At 37.6% G+C, this 21,947-nt stretch overlaps 1 protein-coding gene across 2 annotated transcripts; it reads left to right on the top strand.

Moving 5' to 3' along the window:
- The first annotated feature begins 1,482 nt into the window (after positions 1–1,482).
- On the top strand, positions 1,483–20,124 carry LOC121330827 (max dimerization protein 4-like). 2 transcript variants are annotated; one of them, XM_041277666.1, is made up of 6 exons: positions 1,484–1,808; positions 2,248–2,347; positions 5,089–5,118; positions 15,908–16,022; positions 18,204–18,363; positions 19,561–20,123. In XM_041277666.1, exons 1-6 carry the CDS (start codon positions 1,751–1,753, stop codon positions 19,707–19,709), a joined length of 612 nt encoding a protein of 203 aa, XP_041133600.1. In that variant the 5' UTR covers positions 1,484–1,750; the 3' UTR covers positions 19,710–20,123. The 2 variants fall into 2 exon arrangements, with proteins under 2 accessions (XP_041133609.1, XP_041133600.1); XM_041277675.1 differs by lacking the exon at positions 5,089–5,118 and having other exon boundaries at positions 1,483–1,808; positions 19,561–20,124.
- Positions 20,125–21,947: the final 1,823 nt, after the last annotated feature.

The following is a 21,947-nucleotide window of genomic DNA, read 5'->3' as shown; positions in this document are numbered from 1 at the left end:
ATGTTTATAATAACTGGATTTTCTTTCCTCAAAATATTTTACATCTATCCAATAAAAACAGAAAACAACAGCAGGGCTCTATGCAACAGTTAATAAAAGGAGTACTTCAATAAAAGGGGATAACCCCACAGACGTGTACCATAATAAGAGCACAGTGAACTGTAATAATGCACGTAAAAGCACGGTCAAGCATAGTTAAGCATGGCAAAGTCTAGAGTGGCATGAGAAAGCAAACTACTGTAAGCACTGCAGATAAACACAGAAACTTCCCCTTTCTGAGAATTTCAGCATGCTCTTTTCTTGGCGTGTGAATTATGTACATTAAGTTTTTCTTAAATTGAATGTTGCGGAATACTAGAAGTGAGAAGTCAAACAAACGAATCGGAATGATGTCTCTCTCACAAACTATTATCTAAAAAGTCAGTTACCGGTATTGCAATTAATTATGCATGGGCACCACTGAAGTGTCACCTACTTCTCCTTGTCCATAAACTGTGTGTGTGTGTGTGTGTGTGTGTGTGTGTGTGTGTGTGTGTGTGTGTGTGTGTGTGTGTGTGTGTGTGTGTGTGTGTGTGTGTGTGTGTGTGTGTGTGTGTGTGTGTGTGTGTGTCTTCAAGCACGTAGCCTTAACTGCAATTTAGATGATCACTCTAGAAGCGATAATATCATGCACCGTAACAGAATAGCAAATATGTATTTTACATATCGATGACTTATTTATATATATGCAGAGATAGTCTATTTTCATATATTATATATATATATATATATATATATATATATATATATATATATATATATATATATATAATGTCAGCATTATAACTTTAGCGCAAAGTAATGGTAAAACGTCACATTAATATGCGATTGCAAAAGCTGCATTTCCCATTTCCTGCAAGTAAGTTGTTTACGGGCTACTATGAGACGATAGGTCTCTTCACAACTTCGTTGGTAGTCACACTAGTCACGCAAAAGGTTTTGTTTCTCAGGCTTGAAAGTTCGAAACAGACACACGCAATCTGTTAGGGGTTATCGTCATATTAAGAAAAAAAAATAGCACGTATAATTTACGAATTTACGAATAATAAATTTACACATAACCCGTGAGGCTTTGCATGTATGTGAGAACGTTTAGTAAGTATGGGTCAATTGTTTTGTAAATGCTGTTTTAACTCAATCTTTACAAAATATTCAAATTTGACGTTTTGTAATATGTTTTTTCGTTTCACCTCGATTCCTCACCCCTTCATCTGGCCTTTTTCCACGCTGTAACGTCAAGTTCGTGTTTCATTGGGAAAGTAAGACCACACCCACTTATTGCCATCTGTCCAATAGGTGACTACTAGATAACTTTCTCGCCAATAGGTGACTAGGGGGCTAGGTTACACGTGCTGTTGCTAGGGTTCGGCTTCTAAATTGTTACTATCACTGTCCACCCACTCAGAAGACTGATATCAATGTATAAACATTCTATCAACATTCTACTGTAAGCCTAGCAGCAGTCGTATGTGATTGGCCAGAACTGGCATTTAAAGAGCAGCCTTCTGCTACAGTTCACTATTGGATTGGATCTTTGAATTTGTCAATCTTTAGGTGCATTTTAGTTGAGGTGCAGTTGATATGGACTTGGAAGTTCCACATATTCTGGACTGTGCAGGTCGTATTTATCTCACAGATTTTTAATTTTTTTTATATATAAAAGGATTCCAAAGTGTAAAAAAATATATATTTAAAATAACACGACATCGTCATGGATTCTCTTCTACTTCTTCACGAGGCTGCTGAATATTTGGAAAGAAGAGACAGAGGTGATTATAGCTTGTTATTTTAATTCTTGCAATTCATATAGTCTTACAGTGAATTCATATCGGTACAACGAGAGCACACATTATGCAGCTTATTGGTTTATTTTGTACTAAAATCAAAACATTACGGTGCACAGTATATTAATAATATAATTACAATAACTTGAATGTATCATTTTGTGAAAATATGTCATTGCACAGTACATTTAATTCTCCTTGTGTTCTTGAAACTTGAAATTGAAAGCAATTGCTATGCACTAGACTAAAACAAATGATGGATCTCACTGTATGCAATCGTCCAACGCATGTTGTTTGTTACTAGTTATATAAAGCGTATTTATAATTGTACCAGTGATATTTTCCTTTATTGTGTGTACAGGTCCAGCAAATAATAATATTCTCTAATAAAATTAACACTGACTCTGTTTACTTTGTTTGTTAGAAGCAGAACATGGTTATGCGTCCGTTTTACCTTACAATAGAGACTTTTCCAGAAAGAAAACGAAAGCTTCAACAATTTCAAGAAAAACGCAGAATAATAGGTAAATATACGCTGTCATTCTTGACAGAAACGTGTTTTATATACTCCGCTAGTTAATGCATGTATCTGCTGATGTATTGACGCCATTTTTCCTACTTTGGGCTTGGCTTGTGTTTTGATCTCGCATAAACATTGCCACGCGTACAACAGTAACACTGCTGTTCAGAATGCACCACTTAACTCTCCTGTTTTGCGTCCCCTCTTCTAATATGATATTCCAACATGCATTCATTGAGGTGTATCAATTTGTGTGTGTGTGTGTGTGTGTGTGTGTGTGTGATATATATATATATATATATATATATAATATATATATATATATATATATATATATATATATAAACTTTGTTTGCAACACTGTGAGTGTATTATTTTTAATTGCAAAATTTCTTACCATGAATAAAACCTAAAAAGTTTTGTCATTTTAAAAAAATATATATATATATATATATATATATATATATATATTATTATATATATATATATATACTCTATATATATATATATATGTATAATGGGTGTGCATGTACATAAATACCAGTATATAATATTGACAAGATTTGTTTATTGCACTACGGTACTGCTGGTAATATATTTGACCGGCATGAAAATACTCAATGCATGCATGCTGTTGTTCAACAGCTAGTATTTTCATGTAGCAAGCAGTGTATTTGTATATCATATTTGTATCGGTTTCTGTTTAGTGCTGAATTCTTCTGCTTTATGGGTATCTTCTGAACTGTTCTTGCGCAGACGCAGTGCAATTTGTTCAATGCCAGAGTGCTGCCTATGTGCAAAAAGTCTTAAAGAGACAGTCACAGGAATATCCTAATAACTTGAACTGTTTTGGTGACAAAACCACGCTTATATATATATATATACATTATACGGATATATATATATATATATATATATATATATATAAACTTACTCTTTGGGGGTTTGCCCCATATAACAGTACGATTTCATGCTCATCCATAGTATAGCAAATCTGTGGGAGTGAAATGTACAGATGTGAGTCTGTGTAAAACATATGATAGGAAAGATAAGGTGGTATTGAAGTATATCTTGAAGAAACTATGAACTAGAGCACATAGCATGTACTGTAACCAGACAAGAAAAGGAATTGTGCATACTGGAAATTTCACAATTGCAATTCCCTGAAGTATTTGCATCATGGTTCTCTGTTGTTGCACCCATGAATTGTCAAGCTGTAGATCCAGTAATTGTGGTTTTGAAATGTCACCAGGCAGCAAAGGGAATTGTGTTGCATTTTTCTCCTGTAGAAATACGTGCAAAAATAATTTGCAAATATTGAGGCATCACTTTTTTTTTTTTTTTTTTTTTTAACATCAGTTAACAGCTAACAGTAGTGGGTTTGGATGATTTGAATGGTGTGTTTGCATGTCCTGTAAGCAGGCTGTAAAATTTGAACTGTAATACAGATCTAACTAGATTTTTACATAGCTGCCTTACTGTGTTAATTTAGAAAGATGTGCTTGTTATCAATTGTTATTGTAAAAGCCTGAAATGGGGGGGGGGGTGAGTTGGTAGGTCAAAAGCAACTTGATTGTCTTATGATCAGAGAAGCAGAACCAATTACGTTAAAGTTACAGATTCAGGTACAGCTTGCTCTATTTTTCAATGTTTTTCAATTCCAGTTTCTTTGTAAAAATATATTCCCAATTCCCATTCCCCTTTAATCCATTCCAACACATCATTGATCAAAATTACACTTAGCAGCATTCTGTTAAAATGAGCTGCTCAGAGTAGCAACAATTTACTTCAATTGAAGTCATTGTTAGTCAATTCAACTGCTTTCATTTAGAGACAATTTAACAATCCTAACAATTGTGTCTCTAAAATATATTGGGATTTGATTGTAAAAAGGAATTGGAATTGACCCCAACCCTGGTGTTCCTCAAGGACTTTCAGGAATGTTTATGTTTTGCCTGCTTTTTATATTTTGATTTGGAACATGCAGATATTTCAAAAGCCAGCAGAGGAAAGACTGCTGCTGTGGTTCTCGGGAGCTAAATTACACGTGCTATAACTCAAACTCTGACTGTTCAGCTAGTGCAGCTGCAGTGCGTCCACGTGACCCATGAGCATTCCAAGGTGACGCATTCCTGCATTGCATTTGATAGATCTGCGTATCCTGGAATTAGCGCTAAAAGAAAAAAGTGAAGAACCAGACAGTTCTCACCAGAATAAAAGTGGGACCTACTACAACGTCTGTTTTAACACACTTTACATTTTTCAAGAGGTGTGTTTTATTTACCATATATTGGGTATAAACAGATTTCCCACCCCACTTTCAGTTTTACACTTAGCATTGCTATCTTGTTTATATGGGGGTGGGGTTATTAGTGGTGCCTTTGAAATGTGTTCTGTGGTGTATGATGAACGATAACAGCACAGAAGAGCAGAGTAACATATAGTAAACCACAAGGGGAAATCATGTTAAAGATTCACAAGGGGTAGTGTAATCACCGATTGCACATCATAAAGCACTGTACCCCCCCCCAAAACCATTCTGCATGGTATCTGGTAGTACTCAGTTTGGCTGAGGGTGACTGCCACTGACAATCTAACTAGGATTCAACTCCCATTCGCTGTGATTACAGACTCTCTCATTTTTCTCTGGGATTGAATACAGGTTGTCACAGCTTTTAAGTAGATAAATGACAAGCATTTTTTTTTTTTTTTTTTTTTTATATATATTTTTTTTTTTCCCCACAGGTCCTCACATAATGAGCTTGAAAAACACAGGTAAGTGACAGCTGAAAAAAAAAAAACTCCACTTAATATTTTTTTTAAAGCCGAACCAACAGTATTTGAAGAACAGTTCCACTGAGGCTTGTTGTCCTCTTCTATGGTTTGTGAACCTGTCCTTTCACTTTAGTGGTCCTTCTGGTCTTTGCCACGCCGTATCCCCACAAAATAAAATAGCAAGCTTGTGCCTGTGTGCCAGTGCAGAGTCTGCTGCTGGTAAAACCTGCTTTTGTATAAAACCCGTTTTTATATATACTTTCACCAAAGTATAGTTTAAAAAAATGTAATTGTCAGAATTGATCTTAGGCTTTAAAAAGTAAGTAGCAGGGTTCTGAAAAATATAGCGTTCTAGTCAACACATGTTGCTACACTGTTATAATGTACCTGTGATTTCTTGTTTCATTAACACCCTGACAACTTTCTACACTTGTAACTTTAAAGTCTGTTTCAAAACGCTTGTTAAAAAAACGACTCTAGTGGGGTTTGAGATCTGTCCTCTAAATCACTGCAGGAAGTGCGATTTTAAACCCATCCCCCACCCCTAGACAAATAAACCCCAAAAAGAACAGAAGTGCTATGGCTTTTAAATTCTGTACCACATCGTGGGTTGTTATTGCTGTGTAATCCTTACACTATCAGGGCACTAGATCAGACATTTTGAAAAGAGCTTTAAAACAGACTTTAAACACAAGTGTAAAAAGTTGTCAGGATGTTAACAATGAAAAGAAAAATGACAGGTCCGTTATTTAAACAGTTGTAATTGACGTGCAATATGAATATGTATATAGGCCTTTTAAATATATTGCTGCTATCTTTTTATTATCAATCATACTTATTTTACGTATTTGATTGTGGGTGAAAAAAGCTTGGTGAAGCTACTGTGAATCATGTGTCAGCTGCGTCTGTTTTTTACGGTGCTTTCAGTTTGTGGGTCACATGGTGGTGAGTTGATGATGACTTCTCCAGTGAGAACATGTAAAGGCTTCAGGGTCGGATTAAGGTTATGAGGGACCTAAAGCTAAAAGGAGGGAAGGGCCTAAGTATGTGTTACATATTGCGAAAGAAATTATGAAGTCCTCAAACATATGTTTATTTACCTATGTAAAATTAACATATTTTTTTGACTCAAGGTAAATTAATCAAATATAAGTCATTCACGGGTGGCACGTGGCGTGCTGGTTAGCGTTGCTGCCTCACAGCGCCAGAGTCCTCGGTTTGATTCTGACCTAGGGGTCTGTTTGTGTGGAGTTTGCATGTTCTCCCTGTGTTTGCATGGGTTTTCTTTGGGTACTCCGGTTTCCTCCCACAGTCCAAAGACATGCTGTTCAGTTTGATTGGTCATTCTAAATTGCCCTGTGATGGACTGGCATCCCGTCCAGGGTGTGGTCCCACTGTGCACCCTGTGTCTGCCGGGTTAGACTCTGGCTCACCACGACCCTGTAAAGGGTTAAGCGGTTAATGATAATGGATGGATAAATCATTCACTACTCTCACTTCTTCAAACAAATTGTTTTTCCTTAGCTTTAGCTGTGGCAAAGTCATGAATGATGTCAGCATAATTCAAAGATCTCACGATTTCATTCTCTATGCTCAAGAGGTACAAAGCGCTGAGATGCTCTTGACAATGGATCGAAGGACATTTTTGTAAACTGTAAATTGTAACAGCATTTTCCGGCGATTTAGTTGTTAGAAAATCGTGTTGATTTAATTTTTTTAGATCATAAAAATAAAATATTAAATGGTTATTATAGTAATCGTTAACTTTTAACATAAAGATTCAAAAATCTTAAAATAAACATGGAAATATGCATTGCTTTTAGAAGAGTTGATTAGTCTGGATACAAGGTTCCAAAATTATGGTTGCAAATATGGTTAAATAAACTCTTTAGAATGTAAAATGTCTGTACAATAAACTGTAAATAAATAGCACTACATACAACGAAGCAAGCAAACGCGATCACTGAAATAAAGGAAATATGAAGTAAGCTGTCACACACATATAGTGTACTATGTTGTGTGTTTGATCACTTTTCTCCAGTAGGCTTCCACCCTGAAATTAAACTGCATGTGACTTCATTTAAGGCAGCTTAGACAATGCCTTGGAAACAGAACATAAGCTGTTGGCTTATTAACCTCTCTTGCCAGGTTTAGGTAGTTTAAAAAGAAAAAAAAAAAAAAAAAAGCTAATAAAATATTTCACAAGGTGGCAGATATGTTTTTTTTTTTTTTTTTGCATGAGTTCCGACTGTCATCCGAATTGGCTCCTGCAGTTTGAGTTTTCATGTATTAATGTGACTCCTAAGAGAACTCCTTTCTTTCCATACAGTAGGCCTGTTTCTAAATGCGCTGTGCTAGCATCATTTTGAATCTGATTTCAATACAGTAGGCTTGATTGCATTATTGAGAGTAAAATCGAGATAATCAAATGGCACCAAGAGCAGTTAGATATTATAAAAGGGGTCTGTTTGACTTAGTTAAAAGGCCTGACGGACTAAAAGGTTGTTCTTTGGTCTTCTACCCAGACAATGAAGCTACAGTTGGATGTCTCCTAAGGATTATCGGTATCCACTATTTGCATTAGTAACTGCTGCCTCTTTAGAACACACATGACTGTGTTATGTGCAGAACATGTCCTAGCTACACCCTTATATAGAGGCATTTGTGTATTGTTTTACTGATTATTGTTTTACATTTTTATCAGTAACTTCCCTCAGATGTTTCGCTGATTGATTACAGTACATCCCTGCCAATTGCTCTTGCTGTTCCTCTAGCGCTCCTGCATTTGTTTCTTTTCTAATTTGGGGGATTTCGTTTATCAGTGGGGCTGAAATAAATATTGACCATTTATTGATGGCCTTTCAGAAATCCTCTGACCTGTCTGCACACACAGTGACTCAAAAGGACCTGTCTGGTGGTGCAGGTGTCAAGTCTGGCTTCAGGCTGATCAGTAATCTACAGCCCTGGGTGGGGGTCTAGATTTGGCCTAACCTCTCACTGACAGGCCGTATGTCAGGGTTAAAGTTTTATTTCAGGGGCTCTAAATTACTCTAGGAAGACACCATGTGCAACACTGCTGGGTTTAAACATGGACTGAATCTATTGACCTGACCAGTCTCGGATCTTAATCTAGACTTTTTAAAGACATCTGGACTCTTGTTTTAAGGAAGAAGCCCCAAACCAACTTTAGCAAGCGGAATTAACTGATGTTTTTTTAGAGGGAGATGCAAGTAAAAAAATTTTGTCCGCTGGGTAGAGGAAAGGATCTCATGATCACATTTTGTTTTTCTTCAAAAAAGCTTTGAGCAGGTGGCAGAAAAACCAGTAGATGAAGGGTTTGACACAATTTTTGAAAGATGCCTCGCCCAGTCCACTGCTGGTCTTTCACTGGTTACCTGCTGGATAAGACCTAGCCAACCAATGAAAGTAAACATAAAAGTAAAAGTTTAGAGACTATTTCACACAGGGATGCGGTAACAATTACTACTGTAACGTTTTGCAAACTTAGTGAAAAATGCAAGTAGATTCCCACACTCTGGCTTTCCCTTATAAAAGTTTCCCGTAGTAAAAGCATAGCAAAGTGTAATAAAACACAGTGACAGTAGTAAAGCATAAGTAAGCATTGTGAAGAGTAGTGAGGTATAGCCAAGCGTGTTAATAAACATGGCAAACCAGGGTAAACTATTGTAAATGCACAGTATAACCATGGTAAAAGCATGATAAAACTGCAAAAATGCTGTGGTAAACATTTATAAGGGTCACCCCAGTGAAAAAAGAACTTTCCTTTTGTTATGCTGTGCTGCATTGTGTTTGAGTTTAAAATAGAAGCGCAGTGTTTTCTTGTCACATTTCACCAGCGTGGTCTAGAAACCACATCTTTTTCCAGAGAGCCTGATTGGTGACTCGGCAAGAATAATAATAAAAATCATGTACAGGCATGTTCAAGAGCTGCTTCCAGTCAATCAGTTTGCTTATTACTGTATCCTTTTTAGTTATATTGCTAACTGATGGAGTATTTCTGGTCAATGAGGTTGTGTAATATAATTTTCTGCACATTTTCTGTAAATGGCTGCATATTTATGTAGCTTAATATCCTTGTAAAACCCACACCCAGTCATGTTTAGATGTGTCAACATGTTTTAATTATGTTAAGGGTTTTCATATTTTTCAACCGGTTTCTGTCTAAGGAAATGGTTTGCATCATGCAGATGTGTTTTTTCAAGTAGTTATTAAATTGCCATAAAATGCACAGCAGTTGAGTTACAAACACAACCTTTGGTATGGGTCACTTGCATGTGGTTATTATATGGATGGGATCCTATTTCTTTCTGTTGTATTTTATATTCTACTTAAAACAAAAAAAGTTATGTATATGTTGTAATATAGTCTTTAAGAAATAGTTTTGCACCTATTTCTTATTTGCACCTATCACCACTCCTTCATTGCACTTTCTGTTCCCCTCGTGTACTGTAGTGCTGCAGCTGTCTTTCCCAACTCCCTGCTTGTCAGGCTTGTGTGCGCAATGAAATTCGTGTTCCTCAGCACGCTCCACAAACACTGAGGGGTAAATGGTTTAAGGTTAAAAGGTTTAAAATGGATATGTCAGAAGCTGAAAGAAAGTTGTTGTTGTAACCTAGGTACAGTTGCTGAGTTGTTGCATACCTCATTTATTTATTTATTGATTGATTTTTCTATTTTGCCTTTGACAAAATGTGTGTGTGTGTGTGTGTGTGTGTGTGTGTGTGTGTGTGTGTGTGTGTGTGTGTGTGTGTGTGTGTGTGTGTAATTTATTTATTTTAACCCTGTATTGAGTATCATAGACTGTGTGGCTGCAGTTAAGTGTGGGTTCCCTGAGTTCATTTCCTGTCCATGCCCCGCACACAGTCTTCACTGTACCCTTAGACCCGACTGTAAAACTGACCCTGACAGTATTTTAGTATGCACTGCACTTTTATTATTGTGTCATTTTAGAAAATTTCTGCAATGTGGTAAATCGGTGCAAGGCAAAACGCGTTATTATTATTTGTAAAAAAACTGCTAAAGTCATCTCTCGTTGATCAGAATGCATGAGCTGTGCTGAATGAAAGTGCATTTGAGAAACGTTGCACTAGTGGAGTGTGTGAGTGGATGAAAAGCAGATTAAATAAGTCCCGGTACCAGTACCGGTGTCAAAAAATTTCGAGTGTGTGTGTGTGTGTGTGTGTAACCTTTATTGTGCTAAAAACTTCTGTTTCGAATCTTTCTGTAACCTGTTAAGGCCGAATGTTTATTGTGAACTGGTGGCTTACTCCAGGCAACATGAGTGAAATGAGCAAGTGTCTGTATTACACTGGTTGAACACTGCATTGTCAGTGTTATGTGCTGTGCTCTGTTGCACGCTGCTGACATTTCAGATATGCTTGTAAGTGGGTTTCATGTCATCGTGAAAGTGTTACTGTTTTTTCTTTTTTTTGTATAATTTTATGGTTTTAAATTTTGTTTGATTTCTGCAAATAACACATAGTTAAAATTGGAGCATACTTGAATGAATTTTGTGGAACATTGTCCTCCCACAGAAATTAATGTTTCCTGGTTGTAGCCTGTGCATTCTACCAATTTCTTTAATGGAACTGAATAAATTGCTACTAGGTAGCTTGGACATATTTTAATAAGTATTGCTTAACACATACTTTGAGGTAAGAAGTGGTATTCCGTTAAGCATGACGACTCATGTGAGAAGGCTGAATGTGTGTTAGAAATGAAGAACCTCTTGTGGTCAAATGCTTTCAAACACGTCAAATGAGATGACAGAATATGACATTTTCGCAAGGCCTGTTGCAACAACCACTCCCATTGCTTTTTGCACCAGAAACCTTTTTTACTTGCCTGCCAGAATGACAATGAGGCATAACTACCTAAAAACTGCTGAACATGCATGATGCAAACTAATATAAATTGAGTACAGTGGTATGTCGACAATCAGTAACAATTGAGCCTGGTTCCTGCTCAGAGTTACTGATCAGAATGTGCACCATAGCAAAAATGCCTTTTTTAGTTTTCTTTGTTTTGATATATTCAACTGAATCAAAAAACAATGTGCCTTTTGAATTAAAAATACAGAGACTGCTGTAAATGTTTTGCATACTCGTCAAAGAACTATGACCCTTGAATTTTGGTTTCTATCAGAATGCATTTCATTTGGGTAGCATGGTTCAGATTATACGTCAGTAATGAAGTGACTGTAGCAGACTGGAAAGCAATGGGTAGCTGGAGGCACAGAGTGGTATTTTTTTTATCCGAGTGCCGTTGTAAAAGCAGTCAGCAGTGCTTGTTTTTGCAGATATTCTCTGCGTGGGAGGTTTCATTTTCTGTTTCATCCTGGGCGCACTGTGTGCTACTCACAGCAAACCTGTCCAAGTTCATGTATCTTGAAACATTATAGGAACAAGAAACCCAAGGCTTTGATGCAGAAACCCAAGGCTTTGTTTTTTTTTTTTTCTTCAAACTCACAGGAGAGCAGCAAATGCAGACTCCTGTGGTTTATCTGGTTAGGAGACTTTGCCATCTACAGTAAGAGGTTTTTAAATAGAAAATATTTTGATAATATTGAGACGATAAAAAAACTTGATATATAACCCACAATGCATTGCACAGCACCTCTGCCTCAGCTGATTGCAGTTTCTCCTGGTTCCTAGTGGAGACTTTTATAATGACTAATGATTATACAAATAAATTATTGAGAAATGAGACTGTTGCAATGTCCCCCATGTAACTTATACCTATTATCACAACCAATCTAATAAACAGTATAAACCTTCAAATTTGTCGTATTATGAAATGCCAGACCTTTGGACCCTGTCATTTTACTATCACCTGCCCATTAAGTAAGAATGTCTTCTGGCTGGAAAAGTAGCAGGTCCCACAAAGGCAGCAACAAAAAGGAAGGGTAATAGAGAGAAAACATTCAAGATCCAGTACAAGAGACATACAGGGCCTGAAGCAGCCTGCCAAATTGAAATGTAATATCTTGAGATGTGCAAGCAATTCTGGGGGAAATGAAAAGTAGTCCAAACAGCAGGTGAGTCTGTGGAAGTTGAGTTGTAATCAGCCAGGGATACTCCGCCCCATGAATGTGTTGAAGTGGTAACAAAAATAAAGATTCGATGTGAGTGTTTGGTACAGTGAATCAATCTATCCCCCAGAACCCCCTTGTAAGGAAGACATGGCATCTCAAAAGGTCTAATGAAAAAATGTAAATAAGCCAAAGCACCAATTAAGTGAAACCACTTTTTCTGTGTTGTTAGTGAAGTTTGTCATATTAGCAAGAAAACTTGGTAGCATTATTAGTCAGATGGCATGGCTGTAACTTTGGGTTTTAGAAAAGCACCAAAACAAAACAGCCCGGTTCTTCCTGTGACACAATACATGCTGAACGCCTGCTATGAAAATTTAGAGCATCTGTTTTTTGGATGACACCATTTCCTTAGTAACTGCTGTCTTCTTCTTTTTTTATTTATAAATGATGCACTATACAGGCTTGCTTTTGTTGTAAACTGCATCCTTGTCTTCTGGTTTTTGTTCCACCTGAGCTCTCATTTACTTAATTGGGATAATGATTTGATTAATTGACAAATGTAACACTTCTATCCAGGTCTCAAAATGTTTCGTAGGTTGTGTGCCTTCAATCAAGTGCATTTTTTAAATCAACTGTGAAAGACCTTGAAAAAGATGAAGTATGTCCAATTGAACAAATAATTAGATCAATTAACTTCATTGAGAGCTTAAGTTGGAATGAAAACCAGAAGACCCTGTGGTGCTCGAGGACTGGAGTTTGACACCACTGCTTTAATTGAACCAACTAAACCTCCATTCAGAGCCTGAAGTTGTTAATTATATAACTTTATCTGTTAAACTTGGAGTGGAATGGCCCTCCATGACTGTGATTCGACACCCTTGGCTTAACCTAATAGTTATAAACTTTCTTGGGGGGGGGGGAATCCTAAAACAGTTTTGTGACTTGGACCCTGTATTTCTAAAAGCGATTAGGAACTGTACATGTTATTGCCTAACTTATTACTGTGCTTTTTAAAATGATTATTATTCTCCTGGACCTAGATTTATTTTTCAAATGAAAAGCATTATATATGAGTAATTTCTGAACCCAGAGAAGATCAAAAGCTTCAGTGCCTGTTTCCAGCCCTCCAGAATTTGATTTTTATTTCTGCTTTATTTTTGGGAGTGCTGTCACGTTAGTATTTTCCATTCAGGCACTGAACTGGAAGCAAAAAAAAATGGTGTTTCCATGCCAACATTTCCTTAATTTGTCCAGAAGTGCAGGTGGAAGTAGTAAAAAAAAAATAATGTTGTATGTATTTAAGAAATGCCCAGGGTCTCCTGTTACACTCGGACCATTTTTTAAATCCTGCCAAGATCTGTCCCTACAGCTGCTGAGACTCCATCAATCCAAGCCTGTCTGAATCACTTCTTTTATAACAGCACGAAAAAAAACAGTTTTGACTTTTTTCTTTTTTTTTTTCTTACTGCTTCCCCTGGCCTGCGACCGACTCATTCATGGGGCTTGTGAAGCAAGCAGGTCCAGACAAGCACCAGCCTTGCTTATTAAAAACCATGTTAACATATTTCAATTCAGTATAAACATTTTTGAACTTGCATATTTGGGGGCCAGTTTTTGTCAAACTAGACCAAAATGCAATTTGCACCAAAGGAAGATACTACTGTAAATGTTACAAAACTAGTAAAATGCAATTCACAGGGGTAATTTAATACCTTGGAGGAAAAAAAATGGTTTTTAAAAAGTTACATTTTTTCTGAAAATCAAATTCATGCAAAGTGTGATTGGTGTAAGGTGTAAAGACCATCATAAAAGCTGTCCTTCGACCTTGATGTTTGGGGGAGGTGGGGCTGGCTGGGGGTTGGGACTGACTTATAGGATTCTGCTTGCTGAAAAGTGGCGCCATTGTTTAGAATTGATAACTATAAACAAATATATCTGCATACTTGTAAAAATCGGTTGACTGCATTGCATTTCCTTGCCTGCTTTATCTAACAGCTGAGTGTGTCTCCCCATGCTGAGTGCAGGCTGCATGGGGACATAGGGTCGCACTCGCAGAGCTGTCCGGGCTGAGATTGGAGCCAAGGCTGCAGCGACAAGCTGGAGATAAGAGCTATCCAACAGCGAAGACACAGCACCGATCACACCGTTGGGAGGAGAGGAACTGAAACGGCTCACATCGGCAGTAGCACATTGTGTTTCATTGCATCCTTTTTAAAGGCTGCAAACGCACAAGCATAATGTATTTTTAAGGTGTCCATCTGACTCCATGTTCAAGATGACACACTTACCAGAAAGCCTGAACTGTCTCAGTGAACATTATTAAATACACAGGATGCCCATATGACTCGAGTAAAATGGCATCTGATTTTTACAGTTCTGTACTGAAGGCAGCAAAAAACATTACCTGTATAATGCATACTAATGCACCTATAAGAACTATACTTTAATAAATACTACAGAAGCAAATCTATACCCTACGTAGGAGTGGATGTGGATGGAGCTATTGTAGATGTACTCCAGCAATAGCAAATGGTAGTACTGATGCACAAGCCTGCATTTTAATAGCAGCTCAGCAGTTTTAGCCTTGGGTGGAGAGGCACTCCTGAGGTGCTGCTGGCTTAGAGAGTGGATGTGTAGTCCAGCCAAGCCATTGTCTGTGGCAAACAACAGTTACAGCCTGAATATATGGGTTGCAATTTTAATCTCTATAGAGAGGGCCAGAATGACCAATTAACTAAATAGTGAGTCGAAAGTAGTTTGCAAAGCTAGCAGTCTTACAGCTTGCTCACTGTTGTGACAACAAATCTGGTTTGTACCTCATCTCGTTTTTTTTATTGTATTGCAATCACTGTGGCAACAGGGAAACATTCGGAAATATATTAAATAATATAATCTATTAGCATTTGTCCTGGCGTCACCCTGTGGTAGAACTGGGCAGAAGCCTAGAAACTGAGTCACGTTTGAAGAATGTTGAATTAAGACTTTAGGGACGCATCACTTTTGACAGGCCCCTTATTCACCAAGCTTAGCATTAGGGGATTTTCAAATGTTTTCTCCGGTATAGAATGAACTCCTTTTTTTTTTTTAAAGGAAAGAAAAAAAAAACGGCCAAATGAAATTCTAAGAAGCAAAATGTCATTTAATTGGTCAATGCAGGCTATGTATTGTGTACACCATAACAGCCCTAGCACTCCGTGGCAGAAGATCCCTTATGCCTGGAAAACATGGTGGTGCACATTGTATAGCACACTCATCTTTAAGCACCCGTTAATCAGACTTTATGAAAAACTAATATTTTGATACTATATTAACCTGCTCTGCTGCTGCATTAGCTATTTATATGGATCATTAAACTAGAGAGAAAGGTATGAGAAGTTCTTGCTGAGTTAGTAGGACGGGAGATGGGGACGGGGGACGGCTCTGGGAGGTTCTGTTCAGTGATTTTTGGCAATCTATTTTTCTGTCCACCCCACACCACCCTTGGTATTTCTCTTTATAAATCTCCTTGGGTTAAAAGCACAGTAAATGTTCCACACTGCAACCAGAACAACCAACCTACTTTTGTTTTATTTTTATCACTGATTTGCATGCATGGGCAGGTTTTTAAGACGGGAGGGATTCAGTGTGTTTTTGTCCCTCAATGCTGTGCCTCAGTGGCTCTCCAGCCCTTCCCTGCCTGGCTCACTGTAGTGTTGAGAAGCTGTACCGAGAGCTTCTGCATTTTCTCTGTTGCAGACGTGCCAAACTGCGGCTCTATCTCGAGCAGCTGAAACAGCTGGTGCCCCTGGGACCGGACAGCACCAGACACACCACTCTGAGTCTACTGAAACGAGCTAGGATGCACATCAAGGTAAATGAAGAACTCGTCATTGACTGGTGGGAAACACCTGATCAAATAAACATGCTGCTTCTTAGTCCTGAGGGGCCATTCCTGCTTTTTTATTACATTGGCTAAGACCTTAATATCAGACTACTGGCAATCCCAAAGCTTTTTAATAATCTGCTGTGTGTTAGTATAGACTGAAACTATACAAGTGGATCAGCCATTAGTATGATATTGATGACATGTCAGTCAAACAAACCCTATGACCTTTATGGACCCTAAATAACTATCACAGTACACACATATATGTGTGTGTCATTTTGGGTGCTATTTTTGATTGAAGAAATTAGAGGAAAAATACAATGAAGATATTTTGTCCATAGAAAGTGTATAAAATGGCAGTTCAAAAAGGGTCTGGAGTTCACTGGTGCACTTGGTAGCCATTCTAGCCCAGCTATACCGTTTATTACTTAACTGAACCAATCACACCTCTGTCCAAGTGTTCATATTAATTACTGAATTGATAGCTTCTTAAACATGTTGAGGACCGCAGTAGTGTACCTTTGTGCAGTTCAATATCGTGCAGACAGAATACTTTCCCCAAAGATATTTTTATTGGTGACCAGCAAGATCTAAAGGGAACAGGTGTTTAAAAAATGAACAGATTCTATTTTGTGCCCTTGCTGTTTTTTTACTTAAAAAATAAATACAATAAACAAACAGCTTGAGTTTATTACAGTTGTGCTTTTAGTCCTTTACACAGCACATGTTACTTTTTGTATTATCATTAATCCGCAAGCTTGGTCTACAGAACACTGCTGTCAAACCTAGCCTTACAGGAGCAGAAAAATATATTCCCATAAAATGTTACCGTAATAAAAGCACATCAAAGTGTAATAAAGCATAGGTAAGCATTGAACGTCCAGAGAGGAATAGTGAAGCATATTAAAAAATCCTGGCAAACTATGGTAAATGCATAATATAACCAAAAGGTGGTAAGACTGCAAAATAACTGGAGATTTACTGTGAAACTTTTATAATAGTATTTTTATATTTTTTTTTTTTTTTTTTATAGCAGTGCCTGAAGCAATATTGTAATGAGTACAGCCTGGCCTTGCTAAAAACTTAGCCAGCTGATTCAGACCAGTATGACACCAGCTGGTGGTTACTGGAATTTCTGACCAGGATTGCCAGCATTTTCCAAAGCATACTGACAGATTGATATAGGTCTCAGAACTAGAAGGAGTGGATCATTCCCAGAAAGAAAGATAAGCCACTTATTTTTTGGGGCTGTGCATTGGATATAAACTTCCTTGAAGCATTAAATCACGCCTAAGCGGTATGCAGTGCATTTCCTTCCAAAAGACAAGGATGAACGTGAAACCTTTTGTTGCTGTTTTGGGCTGAGTTGGTATTAGAACATGATGTGATAATGTGTGTTGCAAGGAGCTCTTTATCAGCCAGGCTCTGCTGTAGAAGCAAAACCCCACAAGGGTTGAAACCGTCAAACATATGCTTGAATAACCTCCAAGTCGGTCTAATCAGTGTGCAACAGGCGCTACATGTAATATTCAAGAACATTCTTATTCAGGCTGATTCCCTAACATTATACAAAAACTGCAGTCAGAAAAACAGAGCAAGTGCTTGGTTAATCACACCATTTCTGCAAGCCTGGTGCGGACCGATAAAGCAGATGTGCACTGGGAACTTAGGCTGCAAAGCGTAAATTAAGTAAACTTGTTAAGCCTTTGTGTAAACTGTTTGACAGGGTTCAAGATCTATCCTAATACATAGAAGTGTGATTGTTTAAAAAGCTTGCAAGTATGTTCAGTACTTGTCCAAATTAAAAAAGGTTCCATACAAATTATACTTTTTTTTTTTTTTTTTTGTACATTTGTGATGGTCAGTTTTTTTAGTTAGGTAATCTTTAAAACCAAATACAACAAAATACGTTTGTTTATTGTTTAATTCTTTTATGTTGTTTAAACTTTTACCTGACGTTAAACACAGCTGCATTCCCACAGAAATACATTGCTAGTTTCAAGGTCTCAAAGAGATGAATTTCAAACCTGAGCTTTCTTTTTTTTAATTTTTTTTATTAGTTTTCTAAGAATTCCTTGCATTTTAAGATATATTAAAATATGGGACACTTTTGCTTTGCTGCATACTGGCCCTAGTGACTCAATTACATCTTTTTCTCCCCTACAGAAATTGGAAGAGCAGGACCGAAAGGCTTTAAACATGAAGGAGCAGCTTCAGCGAGAACACCGCTACCTCAAGCGCAGACTGGAGCAGCTCTCTGTGCAGGGCCTGGAGAGAATCCGCATGGACAGCATGGGATCAACCATCTCTACCGACTCTGAGCAGGGTAAAGACGCCTCACTGTTCCTTAAAAGCCTCATTGGTCAGTGTGGAAGGCCCTGAAATGACACACAGAGTTCAGGTTTCAGGTGAAGTGGCAAACTAAGTTTATTTAAAGAAACAAACAAAAATACTGGTCAAAATTAAACGGGTACTGCACCTTTAAACACAGACGTCTGTTTACAAATTATTTACACAGGCCCCAGGCGGAAGCGTGCGTATATAGTAAAGAGTACTTGAACCGATTTCTGTTTAGTGGCAGAACCCAAAGTTATTGCGCTGCGATTTTCTGAAGCTATAGGTATCTGATTAGGCTGCAGGAGATTCTTTTTTTTTTAAAAGGAGAGTTTATTTCAACATTGAAGACATACCTGGCAGTGCTTCCCATCCCAGGAACACAGTGCAGAGGTTGCCCCTTTTGTACACCTTGGCACTGCCCGTTATCCCATTACCTGGGATTGGAACCAGGTGTACCCCCTAACAGGCTGACTCCTCTGGAATGTTAACCTTGTGATTGCCAGAGCCTGCTGGAAGGACAGGTTCCTCCTGTCCCCCCGCTGGTGGAAGGTGGAGTTTCCAGTGCAGGAATTCCATCTATGTCAGTCAGTTTTCATACCCATTTCATGCTGTTTTATTTTTTAATTGTGGCCTTACAGGGTTTTACACTAAGCATACAAGTTGCTAAAATAATGGAAGCTGCTAATATACTGTATCATTAAACTCCTTCTACATTTAAAAATAGGATTTAGGTCACAGAATTATTAGGTGGCCTAAACCTTTTAAATTAAACTATGTTTGTGTGCATGGCAAACCATAGTGCTGAGTTCCACGTCGGGGAGCAGGCTGAGAGAGTTATTATTTTATTTATTTATTTATTTTAATAAATTTAATTTCAGGTCTTCGTTCACAGTATTTTTATTATATGAAGCTGTATAAGGGGTCAGGTGATGACTCCAGTGCAGACTTGAAGCATGCTTTTGGTGTGGAAATGTATGTGAAACTCCCCCAATCTGTCTATAAAAATCCCAGTGCTGAAATTAATAACACAAATACCCATTTAATTTTAATATGTAAGCTGCCTTGGATTTTGACCATTAAAATGGTGGCATTTGCCCATCTTGTCTTGACCGAAATCCACTTATTTATGTCCCCCTCAAACGTCAGAGAACTAAAAAGCGTTGTGCTTGCTCTTGTTTGTTTATAGATGTGGATATTGAGGGGATGGAGTTCACGCCAGGGGAGATGGACAGCTTAGGCAGCATCAGTGACGGCGATGACCACTACAGTGTCGAGAGCAGCTCGAGCAACGGCAGCTTCTCACATTCCTGCAGGCTTCAGGCCAGGCCCTCGTAATGCCGCTGGACCGAACTCCCCAGCACAGGACCTCCAAACTGAAGGCACTTACACAGCAACACCACAAACAGCAACGACAAAATAATCACAGTAATATTCCAGAGGTGCCATTGCCACTCTTCCAGGAAACCAACCCCAACCGCAGATGCTCTAAAAAGTTAGATTTCATTCCTACAGTCCTGTCTGCTTTGTGACCACAGAATCAGATAGAAGAGCAATTTATGGTTTTAGTGGCGAGGATTGTGGTCTGGTGTACAGTTTTGACTTGGTAGTATATCATTTGAAAGAAGAAAACTGCTATGCACCAGACGGTGCAAAATCAGAAAGACAAAGATAATGCAGGTACACAAAAATATGAATAATCGATATTGATATAATAGACTTTTTTTAAATCAATTATTCAAATTTGTGTGTACCTACGCAAATATATATAATACTATTATATATATTATATATATTATATGTCCGAATCATACTATAAATTATATAATTATATTTTCTATAGTTAGCAAAAGGGGGGCCACAGGCTTAGTTATTAGTTTTATTTTTGGCATAGAACCAACCACCTGACTCACTGCGGCATAAAATTCTCGAAGCAGTCTGTCGAGTTTGCGAATGTTGTATTTATTTACTTCATCAACTTGGATTTGTTTGAATTTTAGGAAGTCAGAAAACACTATAAACACATATATATAATTAGTGCCTTGATAGCCTATTCCAGAAGTTGTTACAAAATTAAAATATATTTTCTTAATTGTCGAAGGTCGTTGACGACAAACAAAAACCTCACAAATAAAGTCAAAGCACAACAAATGCTGCACCAGCATTTAGAGCATTTTCCAGCACAAGGGATTTCATGATTTACATGCCCCTGGTGGTTCATGTCCTGTACTGTAACTCACATCTCTGGTATTGTAAAATGCTTTAAAAAAAAAAAAAAAAAAAAAAAGGCTGTGATATATTGTGGTGGGGAATTCTGTCTTGGCTGTTTTACGATCCCCCAGGGTCCACAGAGTGCATCTTCTTTGTGTCCCACCCGATGGGATCTTCTTCATACTGCAGCTTGGGCAGTGTATTTTTTACTGTTCACAGCAGTCGACATTGGAAACATGTCTCTCTCTCACTCCCTCTGCAATATTAGGGTTCTGTGGAGGCAGGATGCATTTATACCCCGTCTGTACTAAAGAAAAAGGGACCTAGAAGTACACACACACGGAATCATGTCTTTAAAATAATTAATAAATAAATAAATAAATAAATAATATCCCACTAATGATTACCACTTGCTTTGGTCGTAAAAAGCACTCAATATTAACATACAATGTATAGAATAGTACTAAAAAGTTACTCAGTGTTTCTGAAATGCAGAGCAAATCTTTTTCAAGCTCAAAACTGTACAGAAAAAAATATTAGCCTTTAACAGAGGAATATCTTAAGTCTTGTGTTCTGATTATTTCATTGTCTTCTTGCATTTTAGAGTGGGTGTAGCTGTACCAGCAGTTTATATGACTTTGTGAGGTTCATTCATGCTGAGCAGGAGAGGAGAATTTTTTTTTGGGGGTGGGGTGGGGTGGGGGGGCATTTTTATTTAGTTTTTTTTATAATTTGCTTTCCACCATACACAATAACTGCATTTTTCAAAAAGCAAAAGCATTTGCTTAAACAATATTTGCATAGTTTGAAGTCGCATTCTCTTTGTAGCATCTGGGTATTTCATATATGTTTAGCAGTACAGTATAGGCATATAGTAAATAACAAAGTGTGCAGCGGGGAGTGTGAGCTCTCTTTTGCACAACACATTCAGTATTCACAGGGGAGCATTTTAATTTTAAGATTGTAGCAATACAACTAAAACTACTACAACTACTAAACATTTTTTTTTGTTACATAAAATAATTATACAAAATTAAATACTAGAAAACACTTTTAGACAAGTGTTTTTTTTAAGCAAGTGTAGTCTGTTTTGTGTATGAAAGTTTGTATTATATTTTCCTAAATGTTCTCTAAAAATCAGACTTGTATAGGGGAGGTTGGGAATGATAAAGACCCAGACCCAGAATCAGAGTCTCAGGGACTCTTTGCCATTATTATATTGTGCCTTGGTGTTAATGGAAGCCTGTCAATTTGTTCAATAAGGCAGCTACGCTCCGTTTTAACAAACAGGCTTTATCAAGACACCTGTATTGTAATTTAAATTAAAATATCCTGCCTGTACAAATTCCGTCTTGGAGACAGAAA

This window comes from Polyodon spathula, chromosome 2, assembly GCF_017654505.1.
Source record: "Polyodon spathula isolate WHYD16114869_AA chromosome 2, ASM1765450v1, whole genome shotgun sequence".
NCBI classification, from domain to species: domain Eukaryota; kingdom Metazoa; phylum Chordata; class Actinopteri; order Acipenseriformes; family Polyodontidae; genus Polyodon; species Polyodon spathula.
This window is presented reverse-complemented; position numbering and strand designations above follow the sequence as displayed.

What these genes read in the sequence shown, in the direction of transcription:
- LOC121330827 (XM_041277666.1), top strand. Translation starts at nt 1,751, where the DNA reads ATGGATTCTCTTCTACTTCTTCACGAGGCTGCTGAATATTTGGAAAGA. An exon ending in AATGAGCTTGAAAAACACAG is followed by an intron (nt 5,119 to 15,907) that starts GTAAGTGACAGC and finishes TCTCTGTTGCAG; the next exon opens with ACGTGCCAAACTGCGGCTCT. An exon ending in GAGCTAGGATGCACATCAAG is followed by an intron (nt 16,023 to 18,203) that starts GTAAATGAAGAA and finishes TCTCCCCTACAG; the next exon opens with AAATTGGAAGAGCAGGACCG.